General features: G+C 34.1%; 1 protein-coding gene and 1 long non-coding RNA gene across 8 annotated transcripts in view; one reads left to right on the forward strand and one right to left on the reverse strand.

The window, feature by feature from the left end:
- The window catches only part of rut (rutabaga), a 73390-nt gene extending 50930 nt beyond the window's left edge, over positions 1-22460 (forward strand). For 2 of the 6 annotated variants that reach the window (XM_066289544.1, XM_066289549.1), the window contains 15 exons: positions 1973-2155; positions 6968-7153; positions 7942-8220; positions 9586-9857; positions 9920-10160; positions 10379-10760; positions 11535-11846; positions 11905-12761; positions 14051-14606; positions 15098-15494; positions 16105-16231; positions 16295-16312; positions 16598-16716; positions 16774-16916; positions 18331-22460. In XM_066289544.1, coding sequence (XP_066145641.1) covers positions 1973-2155; positions 6968-7153; positions 7942-8220; positions 9586-9857; positions 9920-10160; positions 10379-10760; positions 11535-11846; positions 11905-12761; positions 14051-14606; positions 15098-15494; positions 16105-16231; positions 16295-16312; positions 16598-16716; positions 16774-16916; positions 18331-18665 — 4407 coding nt within the window. In that variant the 3' untranslated portion in view covers positions 18666-22460. The remainder of the gene's footprint in view (positions 1-1972; positions 2156-6967; positions 7154-7941; positions 8221-9585; positions 9858-9919; positions 10161-10378; positions 10761-11534; positions 11847-11904; positions 12762-14050; positions 14607-15097; positions 15495-16104; positions 16232-16294; positions 16313-16597; positions 16717-16773; positions 16917-18330) is intronic. The other 4 variants (XM_066289548.1, XM_066289545.1, XM_066289547.1 and 1 more) reach the window with 4 other exon arrangements.
- The window catches only part of LOC136343121 (uncharacterized), a 31263-nt gene continuing 10766 nt past the window's right edge, over positions 2056-22552 (reverse strand). For both annotated transcript variants that reach the window (XR_010732743.1, XR_010732744.1), the window contains exon 3: positions 2056-2147. This is a non-coding gene — a long non-coding RNA (uncharacterized lncRNA). The remainder of the gene's footprint in view (positions 2148-22552) is intronic.

A 22552-nucleotide genomic window follows, 5' to 3' on the forward strand; every position in this document is an offset into this window, starting at 1 on the left:
CTAATCGTTTTTCTCAGGTTTTTTTCAACTAATAAATCTGTGATATACCGGGTGATGCAAGAAGTTGACTCGCCTTTATAATCTTTTTGTTTTTAAATTTAGAAAGTTGAAATTTAGAGGGAAACTATATGAGAATAGAGTCAATTGATTGATATTAATGGCATTTGTCTAGTACTTCCAGTTTAACCGGAAATGACCTCAACTTTCGATTTTGAAATGCAATGTTCTATAAATTTTTACTTTTTTGGAATCTAGAGGTCATTTTTAGTTTAAAAATATGTCACTTATAAAAATATATATATTTTTGCGGTTTTTTCATGTCAAATTACGCCATTGAGGTATACGTATTAGATACAATTTCAGGCCAGAATTATGGGGAAAAATGCTAATGTATCAATTTATTGAGTACTATTCCTTTTATAAACAATTAAAATTTCGAAGAACAGTTTTTCCAATTTATTTTTCAATTGGCAACGTGGTGGCTTTTTGCGATTTTCTAAAAAGCTATTTTTTCCTGAATTTTTTGATATCAAACACAACGTATGTTCATATATAAACAAACCGTTAATTCATTAAAAATATACAAATTTTGAAAAAAATACATTGGCCGAAGAGTACGCCATGGCCGCCTTGCAAATGGCAGAACAAAAGGATAAAATATTTATACTTGTAAAAATGTTTTTGCTTTTCGAGAACAGGGCGATCATTTTAAACATTTCAATTAATGACTTGTTGATAACCACAAGAATACAGAAATTTTTTCAAAATTCGACGCCCTGTCGAATAGTCAATAACAGGAATAGTTACGACTGTTGACATATAAAATAAAACTGACTCGTAAATATCTGGATAAACATTTGGACAAGTAGAGATGCTAATCATGGATGAAGCATTGACGGGCTCTTTCCGAATCAGAGAGACACCGAGCTATGAGGCTTTTCCTAGTTTCGCAATTTACATAAATTTTCCCAAGACGTTTTCTGGGCTTGCCGACTGTCTACTTTTGAAATTTTAATTAATTAAAGTTAATTCGTTTGTTTTGCTGCAGAATTTTCGCTATGCTAAATTGTTTCAATGGCTTTGTTTACTTGATAGAAAAACGAAATATGACCGCGTCGTGACTTCAGGATGAATTATGGTTTTTGTGAAAAACTCCCTTCGGAGCAACAGAATTAAATATAAAATAAAAAAGACTACAAAAAAAATTAAAACAACATGCTGTAGGCCTCCTTTCATAGGGCTTAAATCTCCATAAAAATCCCTCGATTTTTCGTTGTGGATGTAGGGAGTCGGGCTATGCAAGGTGCCCGTTTTTAAGCTGAAGTAATTGTTTCAAGTCAAAGTTGAGCTGTATTATCCTAATTTATTCCAGCTCGTGGTTGAGCTCGAAAAATTATCGACCTTTAGTTACGTTGTGGATTCTTATTTCGATCTCATTTTTTTATTTTTCGAAAATTCTTAACATAACTAACCTAAACTAAACAGTTCCGAAATAAATGGTTTTCCTAAAACCATATAGGTTTATTTCAACAGGCAGGCAACCCGATTTCGGAAAATCAAAAGCTGTGCATTACACCTGTTTAGTCTCTTTGCACGTATTCCTATTTACCCCTGACGATTGTTGGATTTGGGGTTTTTTTTCTATCGAAACAGAACTCATAGAGGGAAAACTTTTCTATCACTATCAACTTTCGTTTCATAAAAATGGAGAACATAGTATTATTTTTTTCAATAATTACTGAAATACCCCACATCTACAGCACAAAATCTAATTTGATCGGTTCTCAAATTTAATTTTCACGCAAATTATTTTTTTAAGTGTAACATTTTTTTAACCTTTAACAATCTCCCCATTCTGCCACTGCTGAAATACCACTACATGTAAAACACCACACTCAATCACTTGCTTGGTAACTAACCCCTGTGACTAACCCCTCGCCCCTTTGTCGGCTCCCTTCGGCCGTTCTTTCAGCCTCTGTTGTTCAACACACTCCAGGTGCGGTCTGCTTTGGGAGCTGCTCAGCGACGAAAGCTCAGTTTCAAGAATGTCAGCAACGTGGTGGTGCAGCTACTGCATTCGATTAAGTACTCTATGGAGGTGCCCTTCAGTAACATGGCGCTGCAGCCGGATATGAAGGCGACAAGCACTAGAAAGGTAATTTTTGATTATTTCGAATATATGGAGAAAACGGTTGATGGAATAAGAGACGATCTGGTTAGTACAACATATAAAGTTAATTTTTAGATTTAAAATAATTAATTAAAAAAAAATTAATACTTATTTTCATTAAGAGTTCGAGTTTAAAGCTGGGGAATATAAATTGGAATTTGAATTTACTAGCCTTTAATGTTTTAATGTCTTTTGATCGCCCCTTGTTCTATAAAGCAACTGAAAATATTTTTTCAAGTTAGCCTTAGCAGCACATCGCACTTTTAATTGCACATTAAATTATAAGGGGTTTGAAATTTCAAATCGTAAAATCAACAATAACCTTATGTACAGGATGGTTCTTATCACAAACACTGTAAGGTTTAGAACAAAAGTTTAAAAATATATTCAGTTTTTCATGTATTAAAAAAAAAATTATATATATATAGGTTTCCAGACGATTCAATTAATATTCTGTGAATTTATTGAGAATTTTTCAAAGTTTTTTTTTGGTTTGTATTTTATTTTTAACTGAATTAATTCAAAAACCGAATAACTTTTATATTTAACTATTTTTTTCCAACTTTTACGGTTTTTGAGATAAGGTAGTGGACGATGTTATGTGGCCCAACCTGTGCAATGTGCAAACACTTATAAAAATATATTTATTGTTTGAAAATTCTTATTTTTTTACACTTTTCATAAAGATTTGTTTCTAACGTTTGCGTATTTACGCTTAAAAATTAAATTTGTTTTGAAACCTTTACTTAGCATGAAATAGTTAAACACAACACAACAAGCACTGTAAGAGAATACCAAAAAAAAATGTTTGTAGCGTTTCTTCAATTGTTTTTGATTTAATTAGTGAAGTAGTTCCAAAATAATACATTAAATTACACTTTTTCAAAATTCGTAGCTATAATTCTAATCCAACACAACTTAACACGTGATTAAGATTTTAACGTACAATGCTTTTATGTTGAGCGCTAAAAAACGGAGTCAGTACTATTGTTGCAGTTTCAAGCTCAGTTGCATTGTTAAGTTTAAGCTTCATTTAGCCCGACCTCGTATATCAATGCTCATTAGATATTCGTTGATGCTGATTTTGTCATGAATGTGTTTCTTGTGGGTGCCAACAATACGAGGCTTGCGCTTGGCTCAACCAAGTTTAAATCAAAATGGTGCAATTATACCTAAGAAAAATAACACAATTTTGCACTATTTTCTCGTACAATACTCTCATGGATATTTTATTGTAGAAAACTGTATGTTTTTCTTCAATTTAAAAATGTACACATTCGCTTATCTCCATTGTTTAGTTCTGCATGTTTGAGCATGTGTTAGTAAGTTTTTGTATTGTATTTTATATTACAAGGGACAGCATTTCTATATTCAGTGCCGTAATGGTTAATTCAAATTTACATACAGTGTGTGAAAGATAATAATGTTCAATTGATTTCTTTAGAGGTTTTGAAAAATTTCACAATTTCATTGTTAATTTTCCTACCCCTTCCTTTCCTGCATTTAAACAGACTTTCCACAGTTGGGAGTGGTGAAATTATAAACACTCTGTATTGAGAATTATTGAAACTATGGAATAAATTATTAAAGTGCTGATCAGTTTAGCGGAAGAATAAAGTCTTATTTTCTCGGATTTGCGGTTTCATTTTCATGGAAACAATGCCGCTAGCAAGCTTACCAGTACTGTACTTAGCCTGATCCTTGAGACCAGCGATCTAGTTGTTGAATGAAGAATTAAAATTTATGCTGAACTTAAATTATTACATAATATGTAGATGTTCAAAAATTGCATGATTGTGTCGTTTACATTTCTAGGATGCGGTAAGTGTACTGCTACCTAACCACTAAACAGAAATAGGCATAAAGAGTAATAGTGAGTAGGCAAGACATAAAGTTATAGTGGTAAGTTCTAAATCACCACACCTGTATTTTATATGATCACAACCATTTTTCATTTTTTTGTGAGTGCCAGAAAGTTCAATTTTACGCAAAGCAATTTCAAATTAATGAATTTCTTGGCGCTAAGAACTCATATAATGATTTTCATCCATCCAGTTTGAATCGATTTTAGTCTGAAATCTGCAATTTGTGTTCTTAAGTTGCACAGTGCATTTCTCAAAAACCTCAAATTTTAAAGAGCACTAGAGCATTTACGCACGAGTTTAACCAATTGATAAATATAAATAGATTGTCACGGTGTTTTCAACTATTTTATTTTCCTATCAAATCCGAAAGTAAAGTAGTTCGAAACGCTCTGTATGACGTATGGCTTATAGGTAGCAGACCTGCAGAGGGTGCTTCACAGAGATCCTTCGGGTGATCCCCAACAAGATGCACAGTCTAGTTGTAGCAATGTGAGTCAATTTTTTCCAAATTTCGTTTCATTTCGTTTTTCTAAGCTTCTTCATCTATGTTTCGATTTTTGTTTATGTCCTGTACTCTATTTGTGTCAGTCGTTTTGGAGATGGGCCAATTGAAAGAAACCTCCTCTCTTAACCTTAATACTGAATCCATTGATTGTAGTAATTTAAAATAATTAAATACACGAGAGGACTTTCTAGACAATTTATTTCATTTGCATATATAATCTTGTCGAGTTTCATACATTTTTGTATATTCATGCAGTTTCAAGGTATATTTTTGTAAATACCACCTCTTCATTAAAGTTAAATGATTCAGGACATCCTACATTGCCTAGCTGAAGAAAGAAATCTTAAAGAAAGCTTACGTCACCCTATGCAGGATATTAGTTGCATGGTCATATTGCTAATGTGGCGTACAATAATGAATAATAAGAACTAAGAGTAAGCGACAAAGCATTTTATGTTCTAACTATTTTATACGAAGACAGTCAAAAGTCCCGCATAAATTCACTAAAATTGCATAGGCATTTTGTGTGTCTGAACCACTTGAAATTTTGTTTTCATGTACGTTTCGAATGTTTTTGAAAGATATTCTAAATATATTTCCCGTCTACAAATTCAAGAACTATGCGATCGCGCATCACAAAATGCAAATACAAAAGAATAAAAACAATTTTAATTATACAATGAAAGCACTATAACAAGAAATAAAAATAGTATTAATGAAATTTATAAAAAATACTTGGAAAATCCTTGAAAACAAAAAGGCTAATTTTGCATTAACATTTTTGCCTACAAAGAACAAAAAAAATCAGTTCAGAAAAAGAATTTTTAAAAGTACTTAAATAGTTTTCGTTAAAAAAATTTTTTATGTCAGTAAACAAAAATTATCTTCTATTATTATCTATATGTATTTATTGGATTGAATGGCACGCTAGTTTGCTTAATGTATTCAGTATGAAATAAAATATATAGAGTGTAATAAAACAAAAGACATTTACAAGCACTGAAAACTCTTATACAGATGATACGTTATTTTGACAAATACAAATATTAAACTACAAAAATATATTTTAAAAGTTTTCGAATCATTATTGTTTTTTGTTTTTTTTTTTAACAAGTATATAAATTTGGTGACATCATTCCTGGCGTCATCGTCAATATTTAGACTTGATCCACAAAAGCGGACAATTTTTAGGAACTTAGGTAGGGGTTTTGGAATAGGGTCATGTTAATACAAATTATAAATTTTTCAATTTTGAACACGATGCCATCGAGAAAATTGAGACATTCCATTTGAAATAAACAAGTCATTGATGGTTGAAATCATGTAAATTTGGAGGCGTATTTCGATGGTTGTGGAACACTTTTGCGTAAATGAAAATACGTCAAATTCTAGCTTATTAGGTCCATTTGTATCCCTAAATGAAAAAAAATTACCTCTTGTAGAATAAAAAAAGGCAATTTCCATATGAGGAAAGTTTATATGATTTTTTTTTATCCTCTAGTACCGATTTATGCCATTGTTTCTGGGACACTATGTGTATTAATGTTTTTTAATATTTATACATCGGACCAAAGAACGTACAACTAACAACAAAATGCGACATATTCGATCATTTTCACTAAGAAATCTCTGAAAATTTAGCGAATTTATGCGAGAATTTTGACCCTTCCTCTACATCTACTGAGGTATTAGTTGAAAAAATGTAGGACTGCGAGTGGTCGTAAGCTAAGAACATTTTAGGTGTTGTATCTAACAAGTAGTTTGGTGTATAGTTGGTCTAATGTGGCTTGTAGGTGCTAGAACTGCAAAGGGTGCTCCACGCCGATATCTCACCCTCTCAAGAGCAAACTCAAACCACCCCTCAGGCCCCCGTAAGCCATGTGAGTGAGCCTCACTGCAGTTTTTTCGGCCTTTGCTATTAATCTGTTTTATTTAACTATGGAGTGCTAGAGTTCTTGTTCTTGACTTTCCGAAGTACCTACCTACTTGTTTTATTTAAAGCTAGGCATTTGTTATCCTCCTGACTGGGAGGCAAATGTAAGTAGTTTTTAGGAGTAGTCTCTGCCAATTTTCAGACAACAATTAACATGAAGTAAGAGAATACTTTCAGTGAAGTAACGAATTTTACTGACCGCTTCCTTTGAGTTCGCTTTAATCGAGTTTCCAAGAAATCCAAACCCAAAAGTGCTTTTAAAAGCTTCTCATTTCTAGTCTTTGGGCTAATTTGCTGCTAACAGCTTATTATTACATAAAATCTTAAAGGGATCTAAGATAAGATTTACTGCCTTTTGCGCAATTAAATATGTGCGTGTGGGGATCGGCAGTGCTGTTTTAGCCATCTGGCTCAAGGACTGAGTTTCTTCAGGTTGCTGCTTATTTCAGAACCGCCCTGAGCTTTTGCCTAATGATTTGTTGTGTAAATTTTAGAATAAAGTGACAGAGAAGTTTAAGCGACCCTTTAAGAAGAGGCATTCGAGCGTTTACCATCAGCCCTCCAACAGGGTGAATAAATATTTAGCACAAGCAATCGAGGCTCGTAGCGTGGACCGGGAGAAATCCACTCACGTGAGCTTGTTTAGTCTCTGCTTTAAGGACAGAAATAAGGAAAGTCAGGTAAGAATTTACCCAGTATGTAAATATGATTTAATCCTTTTTGTCATTTAATATAGCGACGATAGAACCTAATCCATTAAGAACGGTCATGCATAAATCATAAGGTGAACGATAAAGAATGCAAATTAGTTTTGAATTTAATGAGAGACCGGCATACCGCAGCGGTTTCTTATAAGGCCCTTGTGGTTTGTTTTTTTTCTCGTGTCGGTTTTTAATATTCCTCGATGTCATGGCTTTTTTACGCATGCTAGATTTTGGTGTAGATGAAAATTGATTATAATTTTAAAAAAACTAAAAAAGATATTGGGGAGCCTAGATTGGGTGATAGCCAGGGAATAGTGAAAAACTATTTCAGTTTTTGTCAGATATTATTTCATCAATATCCTTTTTATATTTATAAAGTTAGAAACCCTCCACATTGCACTGTACGAATAAACCCAAGTCTGATATTAACCAGTTTCGGTCTTCTTGGCACTCATCAGATGAGTGAAAGCAAACAGGCTCGTGTCGTATGTGAAACGAAAGCCGCAAAAAACAACTACTGCACAGTTTTTTTTTAATGATTTTTGAGGACAGACTAACAAAACTACTCCGAAGGCGATTGTCCATGCTTTTATTGAATTAGACCGTTTTCCCGATGATTCCGCAGGGGAAATACTTAAAATCAACGAATAAATACTAGATTTTCCCTCCAATATGGAAGAATTCTCAACATACCTCAACTAATCTGAACTAACCTGAACCCTTTATATCTTTATTAAACACACATGTTTTACTTTTCTTTTTAGTACCATGACGATCTGGACGTGGGCTATAGCTCAACTCTAGCCTGCGCTCTAGTATTACTGTTGCTCCTTGGTACACTCCAAGCGGTGGTACTTCCAAGAACCACAATACTGCTGCTCCTGTTCCTAGTTGCTTTCATTTGGATTTCCGCCTTGCTCATTTTATTGTTAGCAGTTCGACTTCGTTGGATTTTATGGGATATCTCTCACAGTTTCGTATTAAGACTCGCCATCACTGTGTTTACCATTGTTTTAATTTACACTGTGGCCCAAGTAAACGTGGTAAGTTGTCAATTAAAACTGTTTTATCAATTAAAAATTATTAATTTTCCTAAGACCAATTTAGTGTAATCAAGTTCTTTACGAATTGATAAAAGTTAACATAAGTACTTTAACTTTAATTAAAATAAGTATAGTATATACAGAGTAAGTCATGAAGAATTTTACATACTTCTAACATGGAACAAGATTACTAAGAAGAACATTGAATGAGCATTAAAAACTTAGTCGCGTTTTTTATTGTTATTATACAGGGAGTTTTACATATTATGTCGAAAAATTATTTTGGCTATAGCTTTGTAATGCTAGTCTACTTTTCTTTGATTTTTTGGTGAAAGTATATACTATTGTATATGAGTAAGAGCTTGTATTCAGGGTTCATAAAATCTAGGAACGTCTTCAAAAAATTTAGTTGGTTCTTTCAAGACCAAAAAATCTTCCTGTATACTAATTTTGTGAAAAAGCGCTATGCACAGTTACTAAAGGCTAGATGAACGAATAGTATATTCAGTAAACAAATTTGTCGCATTTTTTGTTGCTTTGTAAAACAACAATGTTAGGAAAATGCAACAGGTTTGGATATTTAGATGTTCCTACCATTTTTATCTTGATCACATTGTATTTCAAAATTAAAGTAACAAGAGAAAAGAAAATGAAACTCTATTTTTATTATTGTTGGAAACAATTCAAAAAACATACATAAGAAATAATTTGTTTTACTATTTCAATTATTACTTAAAGATATGTTCAAAAAGGGAAACCTCTAGACCCCATGCGTTTAGCTCAATTGATCCAACAGTGGTAAAAAATAAGTTTTATTTTCTCTCGTTACTTGAATTTTAAAATGTTATTTATGTCTTAAATAATTTATTTCATTATAATTCCATTAAATATTTTAGATTCTTGCCTTTTATTATTAATTATAATATTTAATTTTTAAATAAAGTATATTCAAGATAAACATTGTAGGTATATTCAAAGATCCAACCTTTAGCAGGTATGCATAGCAGTTTTTTTTTAATTCGTATACAGGGAAGTTTTTTTTGTTTAGAGAAAACGGACTAAATTTTTTAAATATGGTCCTCGATTTTATGAATCCTGAATATATTGTCTTACTCACACACAACAGTGTATATTTTCACCAGAAAATGACAGAAAAGCAAATTGAAATTACAAAGTTAGAGCGAAAATCATTTTTTGACAAAATGCGTAAAACTCCCTGTGTAATATCAGTAAAAAATTCGTGCAATTTCCAATAAAATTGCATTTAAGACATGGAAATTGATTGAGAACTTAAAAAAAAATGAAACGAGGTTTAAAATCCAGCGTTGGGTTAGTTGTAGTATAATGTAGTACTTTTTTTCCTAGTTTACATGTAGATCTGAGGAACCGTGCATATCTCACAATACCCAAAATGTCACGTGGGACACTGGATTTCCTATGGAGAAGGACCATAGGGCCTGCCCTCTACCTCAGTATATCGTCCTCTCCTGTGCATTAGGTTATCTAGCAGTTGCAATTTTCCTACGTCTACCAATCCTCTTGAAAGCATCTCTCTTGGTACTCATGTCCACGATTTACATACTTTTAATAGAGCTTTCGCACATCGACCTCTTTAACTGTTACGACAGCAGAGTTGGGTAATGAGGACATTCTTAGGAGCTCAATCGTAGATAAATTCAAATTTGTTGATGTTTTGCAGATCCGTGATACCCGCCCATGTAATCAGTGTAGTGGAGGTTCTAATGTTCGTTTTAGCTGTGTTGCTCCATGGAAGGCAGGTGGAATGGACTGCTAGATTAGATTTCCTGTGGCAAGTGCAGGCCAATGAAGAAAAACGAGAAATGGACGCACTTCAGCATTCCAACAAAAGAATTTTATTCAATTTATTACCAGCTCATGTCGCCACTCATTTCCTCGACAACCAGTTTCGTAACAATATGGTGAGAGTTATCTCAATTCCCGGAATGTTTTATTATCTCGTTTTTCTCTTTATGATTTGTGTTTGTGCGAGCAACATTTATTTATTATTATTATTATTATTATTTGTCTTATTTACTTCTCGATTATGTTTTCGTCAGTTTTCGTTTTTTCTAGATGTCCATTTAGATGTTGGCTGCACCCGAACGTAAATTATAAAATTACGCACATTCTCTTACAGAATACTCTATCACAGGAGCTGTACCATCAGAGTTATTCAAGAGTGGGCGTGGTTTTCGCCTCTATCACCAACTACCACGAGTTTTATACCGAATTGGATGGGAATAACCAGGGGGTGGAGTGTCTGAGGCTTCTGAACGAAATTATAGCTGATTTTGATGATTTGCTCAGTGAGGAGAGGTTCAAGTCGATTGACAAAATTAAAACGGTCGGGTCCACGTATATGGCGGCTATAGGATTAATGCCCGATTACAGAATTTTGGATGACGACGACACGACAGCTGGAATTTATTTAGGAACACTGGTGGAGTTTGTGTTTGCCATGCGAGAACGCCTTCTGAATATAAACGAAAATTCTTATAATAATTTCATGTTACGCGTAGGTAAGTAGACATTTTTTATTTCGTATCTTTCAAATTTTGTAAGAAAATATTTCTAGAATTTGTGAAATTTTTTATTAAAAAGTTACTCTGCGCATGTTGGAAAAAATTTCGAGCTCCAAACATTAATCTGTAGCAGGAAATATTTTTGAAGCTATATCCTGGAAATTATTTCATTTTTTCTACGAGTATTACTACGAAAGTTTTTTCCGACTTTACAAAAACTTCCAACAAAAATTCTGTTAATTTTTTTATAAAATTTCTCTAAATTTTGTGGCTCAAATTCTCTAAAATTTCCAAATACTTCGCCCATATCAAAGAAAATTTCGGTTTCCATTTATATCTAATCTGTAACAGAAAAAATACTCTAAGCTTTATCTTGAAATTTTTCAAAATTTTCCTACGATTATTACCACGATAACAACTTTGCACTTTATACAAACACTCCAAATCATATTATCAAATTAAGAGATATATTAACTCGACGCCCTTTATAAGTAGTTTGATATATTTAATTTTAAAACATGCTTCGTACCATTCTCTACAACTTCCACATTTACCTTTTTACTACACCTCTCTTACTAAAAGGCATATGTAGCAATCCCGCTTAATGGAACGCCTTGTAGAGATCCACCTAAAATCATGATATCCTGTATTTATCACAAAATTTAAAAAAATGCGGATGCATATTTAAATTTATTTTTAATCTTATTTTGATGCGAAGAATCTACACCTGAAATTTGTCCCTTTATTTATGTTTCATCGTGTAATTTTTAGGTATAAACATCGGGCCAGTAGTGGCAGGAGTGATAGGAGCACGAAAGCCCCAGTACGATATTTGGGGAAATACCGTAAATGTGGCCAGTCGAATGGACTCTACTGGTTTACCGAATCATACTCAAGTGACTGAAGAAATTTACCAAGTCCTCAAGAATCATCCCTATGAATTCCAGTGCCGGGGCAAAGTCAAAGTCAAGGGAAAGGGTGACATGACTACATATTTTTTAATAGACCGAAAACAGCCTGGGACGTTACGTGTGGAAGAGCTGAATAGTTTTAGAGCTAATTCCAACAATAATAATTCAAATAGTGAGTATTGGTGTTATAAGGTACGAGTCATTTGTTATACTATCACTGCATATTTCAGATATAAATAATTTATACGGAGGTGTAGCCACTCCGTTAGCGTTACTACATGGAGATAACACTAGACAGAAACAACTTCCTTTGCAGACTCGTCAAACCTCTAGAGAGGACAGTTTTAGAAACGTCATGCGATTACCTCCGCTTCGTGAAGCAAACCACCATGGTTTAGGGAATTGTGAAAATGAGCCTTTGCTTCCAGGGGCAATACCCAAGTTTAACCCCCGAAACGGGGGTAACAAGAAGCTTCCAGAAGACAATATTCAGCCTCCCCCGTTGCCCCCGCACAAGGGCGCTTTCCCGGTGAATAACAACAATAACAAGCAAATACCGGACATGAGGTACAATCCTCCGTGGCCCAGAGCTCAGCAACCATTCGTAGCTATAAATCCAGCTTCAATTGATAATATTAAGCCCTACTTGAAACCACTTCCAAAACCTCCCGGTAAGGAGTCTCCTAACAGACCCCATCGAAAGGTTTACAACGCGAGCCACAACAGCCCCCCTATGCCTATAAAACAAAACCTGCAGAATTCTTTGCAGCAGAGAATTGCCCCTGAAATGTTCAGGCCCAGGCCTGTTAACAATAGTCCTTTACATGGAAGAAAAAGTCCTCGTAGACACAGTCCTTTGCAAAGGCATTATTCAGATGAAAGTTTGAGTGGGGCAATGTATGGGAGCGGAGGAGTTCCTCAGCGAATTCATTCCTCTGCTGATGAAATAAGTTCCTTGAACCACTCTCCGAGTATTAGTAGCTCTGATGAGAGTTATAGTAGAACTACAGATGCTGACGCTTCTCCATGTGTTAGTCCTCCATTGCCTACGGATACTCAGCAGTTCCTATTTCCTTCTGATATTCAGGTTGGTTGGCGTTTGGATTTAAAATAGTCATATGACAATGTCGATTGACGGAAGTTGAATATATGGGGTGTTTATTTTTTATTTTAAATGTGTATTTTTGTGACAAGAATGTTGGTAGTAATCATGGCACAGGGTCAGAAAAATCGTATTCATGTTCATTTTTGGAAAAGTTGAATTCAGCTACGTAGCCCTTTTTCTTGTGTACATGGTGTTTCAGATTTAATTTCACAAAAATCAAAAGAAAAGTTTATTTCAACTTGTGTTATTTAAGACTGAGTTCTCCAGATACCACTTTTCCTATTATTATTTTTTTCCGTTATAGCTCTGCTTTGAGAAATTTTAAGATATTTAATTCAAATATTAAGCGTAGAGCGCAGCTTCAAGTTATATATAATTAATCAATCCAAGTAGTGTCGCCAATTACAAAGTGGTTACTTTTCTGGAGCCAGATCCCATATTTGTAATGTTAAAAGTGACCTACACTAAGTAATTTTATTCAAAAATGTTTTAAATATTCCACCAAAAAGGTGCATTTCGATAATGTTCATAAGTATTTTACAGTGCAACGAATATTTAATTCAAAATATTTGAAAAACCACCAGAAATACGAGTTTTTTTGCAGATTACTTTTTTGGTGAAGAGGTTAAAGTATCAAAATTAGTAAAAGTATCGAAGTTAGCGGCACTCATAAAGAAGTTAGGTCGATACTTTTGGTACTTGACAATTGAATTACTCCGTTTTTTACCCTTTAGTACCCAACACTCATTTTTATTATTGTTTCTGGGACACACTATACAGGGTGTAACATAAGTAGGGGTTTTCCTTTTAACATGACGCAGACCTCAAAAAACTACGTAATATTTTTATATAACATTTTTTTGAAATCTCAAAAACAACCGAAATATGGGCCTACGAAAGTTTTAATAAGTACTACGTCTTTAGCTACTACTCACTCCGGGACTGGCTGCAAAATTGGTTCGAAATTGTCTCCATTGGTTTTTACAATAACTGATAATTTTTTGTAGGACATTTTATTTTCTTTACGTTGAATTCCTCTTCTATGCAGGAATGAATTTAGATTTTATACAAAAAATGTATTAAAACTCATTGCGCATATTTCGTTTTTTTTTTTGAGATTTCGAAAAAAATTTAAATGAAAATATTACTTAGTTTTTTGAGGTCTATGTCGTGTTAAAAGGAAAACCCCTACTTATGTTACACCCTGTATACTATACTTGTACCTACATAAAGTAGGTTTACCTTTGATCACTTTTTTTTCCTGATTTTAGGTGAATCCTCTATCATCCCCTGAAATATCACCAAAAGCTTCATTAGATTACATCCCTCCCAGTTGTTCATTGCGGAACAACAATTCGAACGACAGAACTAATCCCAAGCGGAATAATTTACCCCCAAGTGCAATATTAGCTATAGCAAACACAGCAGAATCATCTATAATAACCAGCCCCCCCTGTTTAGATGGGGAGGACAGCTATAAGGGTGAAAGTTGCGCAAGTTTCGAATTCGTTGGTAGACCGAAACCAAAACCTTCCAGAGCAACCAGTGTGAACGGGGCCCAAAATAATAATAAGCATTTGTTGTTAAAGCAAAGGAGCTTAGACAGCAAGCGTATTAGGAATGATAGTGATTCCGTGTTAGAGTGCAATAAATTAGCGGCGAACTGTAAAAGATCCCCTAGTTTTAAGGAAGCTGAGGAGATTCGGGAACTATTCCAGGAGGAGAGAGGTCACCCTGGAGGGGACAAAAGTTTTAATAAGAGGGACGGTTGCTGTCAAACTGATAAGAAGGATTTGAGGAAATTACGAACGTCACCTCTGGCTCAAGGTAGGTCACAGTAAGTGACAGTTTTTGAGCTATTAAGTGAAGTATCAGCGATTTTCGAAATATGTTTGGCAGTTTTTTTCTTGAATATGCAAAAAATATGCGTGATTTTAAAAAATTTTGCCTTTTTTCTTTAGTCCCCTTATTGGCTGAAAATATTTGAAAAACTTTGTATTTTAAATGTTTGTAAAATTTTATACAAACTCCTTCGAGATAGAGAAATAGAACTAAGTGCGATCTAGCGATTATGCATATCTAATGAGCTAATGATCATGTGCAATTCCATCAATATAAAGGATCATCTTGAGCATAAAACTTACGGTCTAACTATCGCTTTATTTCAGTAAAACTGTTATTTTGACTGAAAACAACCCATTTTTATTGTATTCAGAAAATCGGCATTTTCTATTAATGTGATTGAGTTAAGGTTATAAGTTACTCTTATAAAGACCCATCATAAGTAAAAATCTTAAAAAATATGTATCAATTTGCAGCTTTCGTCAGAGATTTCAAGTTGTCCCCAAACTCTACAAAAGTTACCAACATGGAACCCTGTGATAACGTGGTGGGACCATTCGAACGCGAGATTCAGAAACTGTTGGACGAACAGAACCTGCTGCAGAACATCCCCCCCAAGCTGGAGAACCAGCAGATCAAGGACCTCGAGCCGCTTGTAAGGTACGCCCCGAACAATAATAACCATCAGGTGGGGCTGGCGGCGATCCAAGCACTGGCGTTGGGCCTGCGCGTGAATCCCGCGCAGGGTAGTGTGACCTTGCAGTGCATTTCTCCCACCACCCGAGCAAGCAGCAAAGAGGGGTCGCTAAAGCGGGGGCCGTCGCCCGGACTTTCCGAATCGAATAAATTGGCGAGAGTGTCGCCTCTTGACAGGTATTTGACAGGCTTAGCGGGCTTACACACTAACATTTTCGAGGTTACGGGGACTTGGGTTAGAGAGGTTGAAGGACACACAAAGTTTTTTCTCTGTTACAGATCATGGTCAGGTCCAAAATATTGCAGACTGTGTATCTAAATTTTACAACATGCGCCAACGACATAATTTGTTGTCTTTGTGATCAAGCATAATTTCTTATACAAATGTTCATTTGGTACACGATCACGCATAATTTCTTATACAAGTGTATAAAATGCTTGATCAGATTGGAGTTCCTCATTGTTGTCACTATAACTGAGGTGAATACAGAACACAAAATTTAATCGAGTTACATAGAATCTTTGTGTGTTGCTCATAACGAAAACAGACGAATAATACACTCATCCATGCTGCTTGCTCATTAACAACACGCTGCATAATATCTTCAATTCCCAACATACTAATTATCTGGGATAGAGGCTTATAGTTAATCACAAAGCCCTCATCTATCATTACGTGCGTCGGCTTTAGGTTTTTAGAACAGCCAAGACTAAGCTGACTTAGTGATTTATATGGCATCATGTCCATTTGTAGTTTTTCTTCCTCCAACTGTAGCACGATTTTCAGGGTGCCTCGGAATAGTGAAGAAACTGATGTAGACTGTGATATGCTCGAAGTGCAAGCAAGAGACGATGATACTGATTTAGAGAGCTTTGAACGTGAGGAGAAAAGAATGGAAGAGGAAGCTGCAAAGGTTTGTTTTTTTTTTTATTTAAAAGTATATTTAATAACGCTTTTTCTATTTAATTTTATGCAGCGCCTTAGTCGGGAGCTGGTAACTACTAATACTATAATATTGTAATTGTATATAAACTATGTTTCTTGTTAAATTAATTTTATCATTCAGGGTGTTTCACACAATTTCAATATTCACTTATCACGCATTTTAGTTTACTTTTTTTGGTATTTTATACGATTTGTTCCTAGATCGTGAAGAGCAAAATGGTAACATGAAAAGTGTTATTTCCAAAAAAAAAACAGACAAAAACTCAGAGAAGAAATAAAACAGAGAATGAGTACTCTTCAGATGTACAGAAAATGTTTATATTTGTTTTTATAGGAAGCCGAAGTTAAGAGACTGTTGGAAGAGAAAATACAGGAAAAACTTAAAAACCTGGAAACACCAACTCAGGATAACCCAGTTTCTTCAACTGCAGCTCTTGCGACTGCTGAAGGAAGGTGTGACATGTCTTTTAAATAAAAAAACAATATCTCACTATAAATATATAATTTTAGCGTGTCTGAATGGTCGGAAGATGAAGATGGAGGAGCTTCGGAGCCTCTGTTGAATGACCGGGAAAGTACAGGGTATACTACAGACGATCCTGCATTAGAAAATGTTAGTATGATAAATGAAGCAGGGCTAACGGATGCAGAGGGTAAGTAACACAACTTACTTTTTTGACCGCAAAGTGTCTGAAAACAGCTATCCGTGTAAATTCAGTATTGTCCGCATATAACAAATTCCTACGGGCTACGCAAAACGGTTCGCTATAACGAAGTTCATTATATTCACTTGTGTATCTAAAGTTCAGAAAAAACTTGCAAAAAATGTAAGATTGTGTTGTAGACGTAATTTACTGAAAAAAAATACAAAACTTGCATTACAACTAATAAATGGAAGCAAAACAGGGAAACTCAAGTATACTAAAAGTATACTCAAGTATATATAAATTATACTATACGTTATAAGCGATAAGTTTGCGCCTTTATTACGCATAAATTGGTTTATTTTAAGCGAAAGTTCGTTATAGGCGGGTTAATGATACATGGAAAAAAATACGTTTACGAAAGTTATTTCTTGCCATCTATGGAAATTCACACATAACAAAAGCTCATTATAAACGGATTCGCTATAAGTGGATATTATGATATTTAGACAGTAAATATCAAATCTTGTGTGATTCGGGTTTTGAGAGTTAACGAGTAAACATCGTGAGAATCTTTGGTGTTGTTGTTTGCTTAAATTCCCGCAGGGAACTGCCAGAGTTTTGGTTAATGGAAAAATGTCACACGAGGTCTTTTTAAGAGATAGTGTCCCGCAAGGAGGGGATCTCAGTCGCACATTATTTAACTTAGCCCTAACGAACATTTGCAAGTGTATACCACCACAGTTAGACACTCACTATTTGCTAATGATCTAATGGTGTACTGTTCGGGTACCAACACTGAGTCGACTAGTAAGCTAGTCTAGAATGTAATGAATAACCTGGAAGTTTAGTCAACCAAAACTGGTTTTAAATTTTCCACGGCAAAATCAAAGGTTATGCTTTTCAGCCGCAGAAAGATACAATATATACCGAAAATTACTTTGAATTCAGTCGTTCTGCAGGTGGTTCCAGATCATATATATGTTCCTTGGTCTGATTTTTAATACTAAGATGAATTGGAAAAAACACATCCTTTATACAAAGACTAATTGCATGCAGCGTATGAGTATACTAAAAGCTTTAGCACATCAACATTGGGGCTCTAATGAGCAAATGCTCCTGAGGTTATATAGGACGCTTATAAGAAGCAGACCAGATTATAGTTCTTTTATATACTCAACGGCGTGTGAAACATACTTGAAATTGCTGAACCTAATACAAAATACAGCACTTAGAATTTCTTCGGGAGCATGCCGATTCAGTCTATTGGACCCACTTGCCTATGAAGCGCATGAACTACTATTAAATCTGAGAAGGGAAAAACTGCTCGTGAATTACTTTGTGCTAGTTTTTACTAGTTCGTTGGATATGTCAATTTGTTCAACTTTGCTCTGATTTAAACACAATTTGTATTTTTTCTCAGGTGCATTGAGCGACGTAAACTCCGCCTATAACGACCACAATCACGACGGAGATTTGGATGACAATACGAGCATGTCGTCACGAGCGTCTTCGCGCATCTTCGATTCAGATGCCATGATGTCCTTGGACTCTCTGAGCGCCCTCTATGACTCCGAATACGACAACTGTTACAGGACAGACGATGATTTGAACGCAATGCCAGACCTGGATAGGCTCAACTATTTTTCGGTCCCGGTAAGCGATGTGCATTTGGCGAATATTCGGTCGATGAGTGAGAGCATTACGCGCAATTTCGGACAACCGCGAAGCGAGACAGATCCGGACAGTGACGTCTAAGATTCGAATACTTATATTTTTGTGATATAACGTAATAAGCGAGCTGTTGGTAATTATCGCTTTTTTTAAACTGAATGAATGACAAGGCAACTTTTTAGGCTTTAAGTGTTAGTTGGCAGTTACCAAAAGCTATACAAGGAGTTTCAGGTGTTCTTATTTTATTTTTTAAGGACTGGCTGATCACCTTAAAAAAAGTCCATTGAACCAAAAACGCCATAATAAACGTTGCATAATAACAGATATACCATATGTATACATATTTAAACAATTTATCAATTTATACAACTTGCAAGACTTAGACCCCATCTACAAATGTTCACAACAACTTCAACATAGTTATAAAGATTTTCGACATCACGTAAAAATCGAGGGGTGTCAAATCAGGTGACCAAGGAAGTCTGTGTAGGTACCAACAGGAGATGATATAATCTGAACCAATAATTTTTGATTACATGGAGACAAAAATCAGATATTTCATTAGTGCATACCATGTTCTCCATAAGACCCCATAAATGACAATCGAGGGATATCAGATTAGATAACGGAGCTGGCCTTGTGTAGTTTATTCAGGTGTTTTTGGTGTAGTTAACTTTTTTTGAGATCATTCCTTAAAAATGAAACCACAAGACTTAAAACGTTCTGTATTACCGACAATTTTACGTTCACTCTACCGTGCCTCAAGGTGGTAGGGCGTTAATCATGAGGCCGCTAATACATAATTCCCTTCACAGCTTATTTAAGTAACAGTTGACTCGCTCAGTAAAAATGTTACCTCCTTTTTTGTATTGTTATTATTTCATAGAGCAGCAAATAAGAAAACTGATTATTTTGAACTTAATTTTTCATCTTTTACATTGAATTAAGATTTTAAACAGACAAATTGACTTCGGTGGGTTTTTAAACTGTACTTATTAAGATCTTTTACAGATCAGCAATTGGTTTGCAAAGGTTAAAACTTCTACTATAAAAATGTACTTAAATCTACGTGAAAAGAAGACTGCAACTTAATTTAACGTTATATAATCTTTGGACACCCACATCCCAGTTATAAGTGATTTTTTATAAATATTGCTGGAATTGGTAAAGTCCGGACGTTAAAAATGTATATAGGTTTCAGTTTAATGGTGAACTATTATTCGAGGTACTCTTAAGACATAATAATACTCGTCCCCTAATATTATAAACATTTTTACACTAAAACTCGTTGTAACTAATTTATTATTGTTCCAGTATGTGTAACTAAAATACAAACCGTGCCTGTAAATTATTATCTTAGTCTAGCAAGAAGTTCGTAGATCTAAATCTGCTATATACGTGAATTGACTGGTGTATCGATATCAATACGTATACTGGACTTTGATCAATCGAAAAAGTGGAATATGTGGTTTCAGTGCACCCTCCTGTCGAGAAGTTTTGTTCACATATTCAGTAAATTAACAGAATTTGACAAAGACAATTGGCATTGTCTACAATTGTGAAATGTATTTCGACAACTGATCGGAGAGAGGAGACAACAAAACAATACGTATGCATATCTTAACAAAACCCTCCAGACGGAACACAAAATACACAACTAAACAAAAAAAAAGATAAAAACTAAGACTCCAAACAACTAGCTACAATTGAAAAGCAATTGCAGTGCTTTTTAAAAGAACGTGATGTTATAAATAATAAGCGAAGTATTTTAACGCGAGATAAGAAATTTTTAATTAACTTTTTTCTATGAATTAAGAAATACGTAAAACAGTTTTTAATGCTTAATTTTTTTTTAATCTTTAGATTATTGAATAACTGAAATTTCAAAAATTTTCAAACGAAATGAAGATCGATGGAGTCGATTGCATCTGCAGATGATTGAAGGCCAAAATATTAATAAAAAAATGGAAAAATCGACTACTGCTCTCCTGAATTCCTCGTTTCTATAGAAATTATCTTGCGGATAAATTTATTAGAAACTTGGTATATTGGCTCTTAGACCTGCGAACAACCATTTATTGATTATTTTGTATTACTCTGTAGTTCTTTACAGTTATTGTAGTTAACTCTTCTAGTTGTAAATATTTTCGTTTTACGTTCCGTGGACAAGTGTTTGGTGCTTTATATTAATAAATTTTATTCCCGACTATAAAATGTAAACGTGAACTGAATTTTGTGATTCTACTCGTATTTGACTACATAATAGATAGCTCTCTACTTAACAACTGTATGGTGTTACTGAATATTTCAAAGCACTATTGTATGCAGGAGACTTTACCAAAGAGAACGCGTTATTAAAGTACTTAACACGAAGGGTGTTCTTATCTCAGTTAACAATAATGTTCACTTTTGCATTGCGAATGTAAAAAACTTTCATCATAAGCTGCGTACGAGAGCAACGTTTTTTTTTTTATAAAAAGAGCTATGGGAAAGAAAACAATAACGCACTAATTCGAGTTTAGAAAGTAGTGAAAGTTTAGGCTATAACGCAACGAGTAAATAGGTACAAGAGTGACATCAAGAAGTAAAAAAATATTGACACAAATAAGGGTAATGTTAAGGAAACCATCACTTGCAAGTTTCTCCTAGAGCTCCAACTCTATTTAAGCTTTTTAGATGGTAATTTTTATTAAAACAGGTCGATTCGCAAGTACTTCTGGAGATAACTTTATGATAACTCTAACCATATAGATTTGCTTTTTAATTGTTAATGTTTTTTTTAGGGGATTATGTTAAAAGATAGAAACATGTCAATTTAAATAAATTTGGAAATTTCATATCATTAGATTCAGTTATTAAATGTTTTAAACCAGCATTGTAATATGAAGACTCAAACAAAACTAAACTTAATAATCATTCGAAGCATGCATTTGCAAAAATTTGTCAAGTCGTTCAATTAAACTTTTTATTGATCTTATCATTTTCAAGATTTGATTAAAGTCTTTAATTACGAACAAACCCTCTAAGCAAATTTTACCAAACTTTCGTATTATTTGAAACTCGGGATGAGGTTTTTATGATCTGGCGTGCTTAGAAGCCAAATTATTGAAGTTCTATTAAGTTTGATCGAGATATAAAGCTCTTGATAAATAAAAAAACTGTACTTTCCATTTGTTCACTGCTCCATATTCAAATCGCTTCGTGGAGTTACTAAGTAGCACCATAAAATCACTGATCAAGCTACCGACTGAAGCGATGAAGTGGTCGGTCGACCTACATTGAGAATTTTCGGTGAATCAGTTTGTTTTTACCAAAGTCCACCTGTTTAAGCAATGTTGGAGGTCGTTTGCATTCGCTGCTACGTTATTAAAACAATTTTCTCTTCTAAAAAATGTTATTGTTTAAAATTAATTGGAGTGGTTTTGGATTATATTTATATTTTTTTTCGACAATAATGTTATTGGTAATTTTCCTTTTAACTAGTTGAACCGATTCAAATTCGAAATTTGTGACCAAGAAAGGTATAAAATCATAAAGTGTTTTCATTTTTTTGTTATTTCCTAGGGCTGTTCTGTATTTTGGTTTATGCTTTAATGTTCCATTATGTATACTGTTTAAATTTTTTATGTTGTTTTATGGATATTGATATTAATTATGAATTTATATAATAATTATCATTGATATTGATTTGGGTATATCAAACCTGTTTCTATATAAACCTTATAGACAGGGATTGATGTTTTTCTATAATAGACAAGAGCGTTCTTGTTGGGGACGTAAACTGTAAAATATTAATATTTTCTGTGATCACCATTAGATTAAAAATTAATCGGTGATAAAACACATTAAACTGTAAATAAAGAAGTACTTTCCAATTTTTGACAGAGCATTATTTCCACTTTTTAAATTTGTCAAACTTTCCCTGCCACATTCCATATCTGATTCAAACCGTCAAAAAATAACAGTTTCTT

The sequence above is a fragment of the Euwallacea fornicatus genome, chromosome 13, assembly GCF_040115645.1.
Source record: "Euwallacea fornicatus isolate EFF26 chromosome 13, ASM4011564v1, whole genome shotgun sequence".
NCBI lineage: Eukaryota > Metazoa > Arthropoda > Insecta > Coleoptera > Curculionidae > Euwallacea > Euwallacea fornicatus.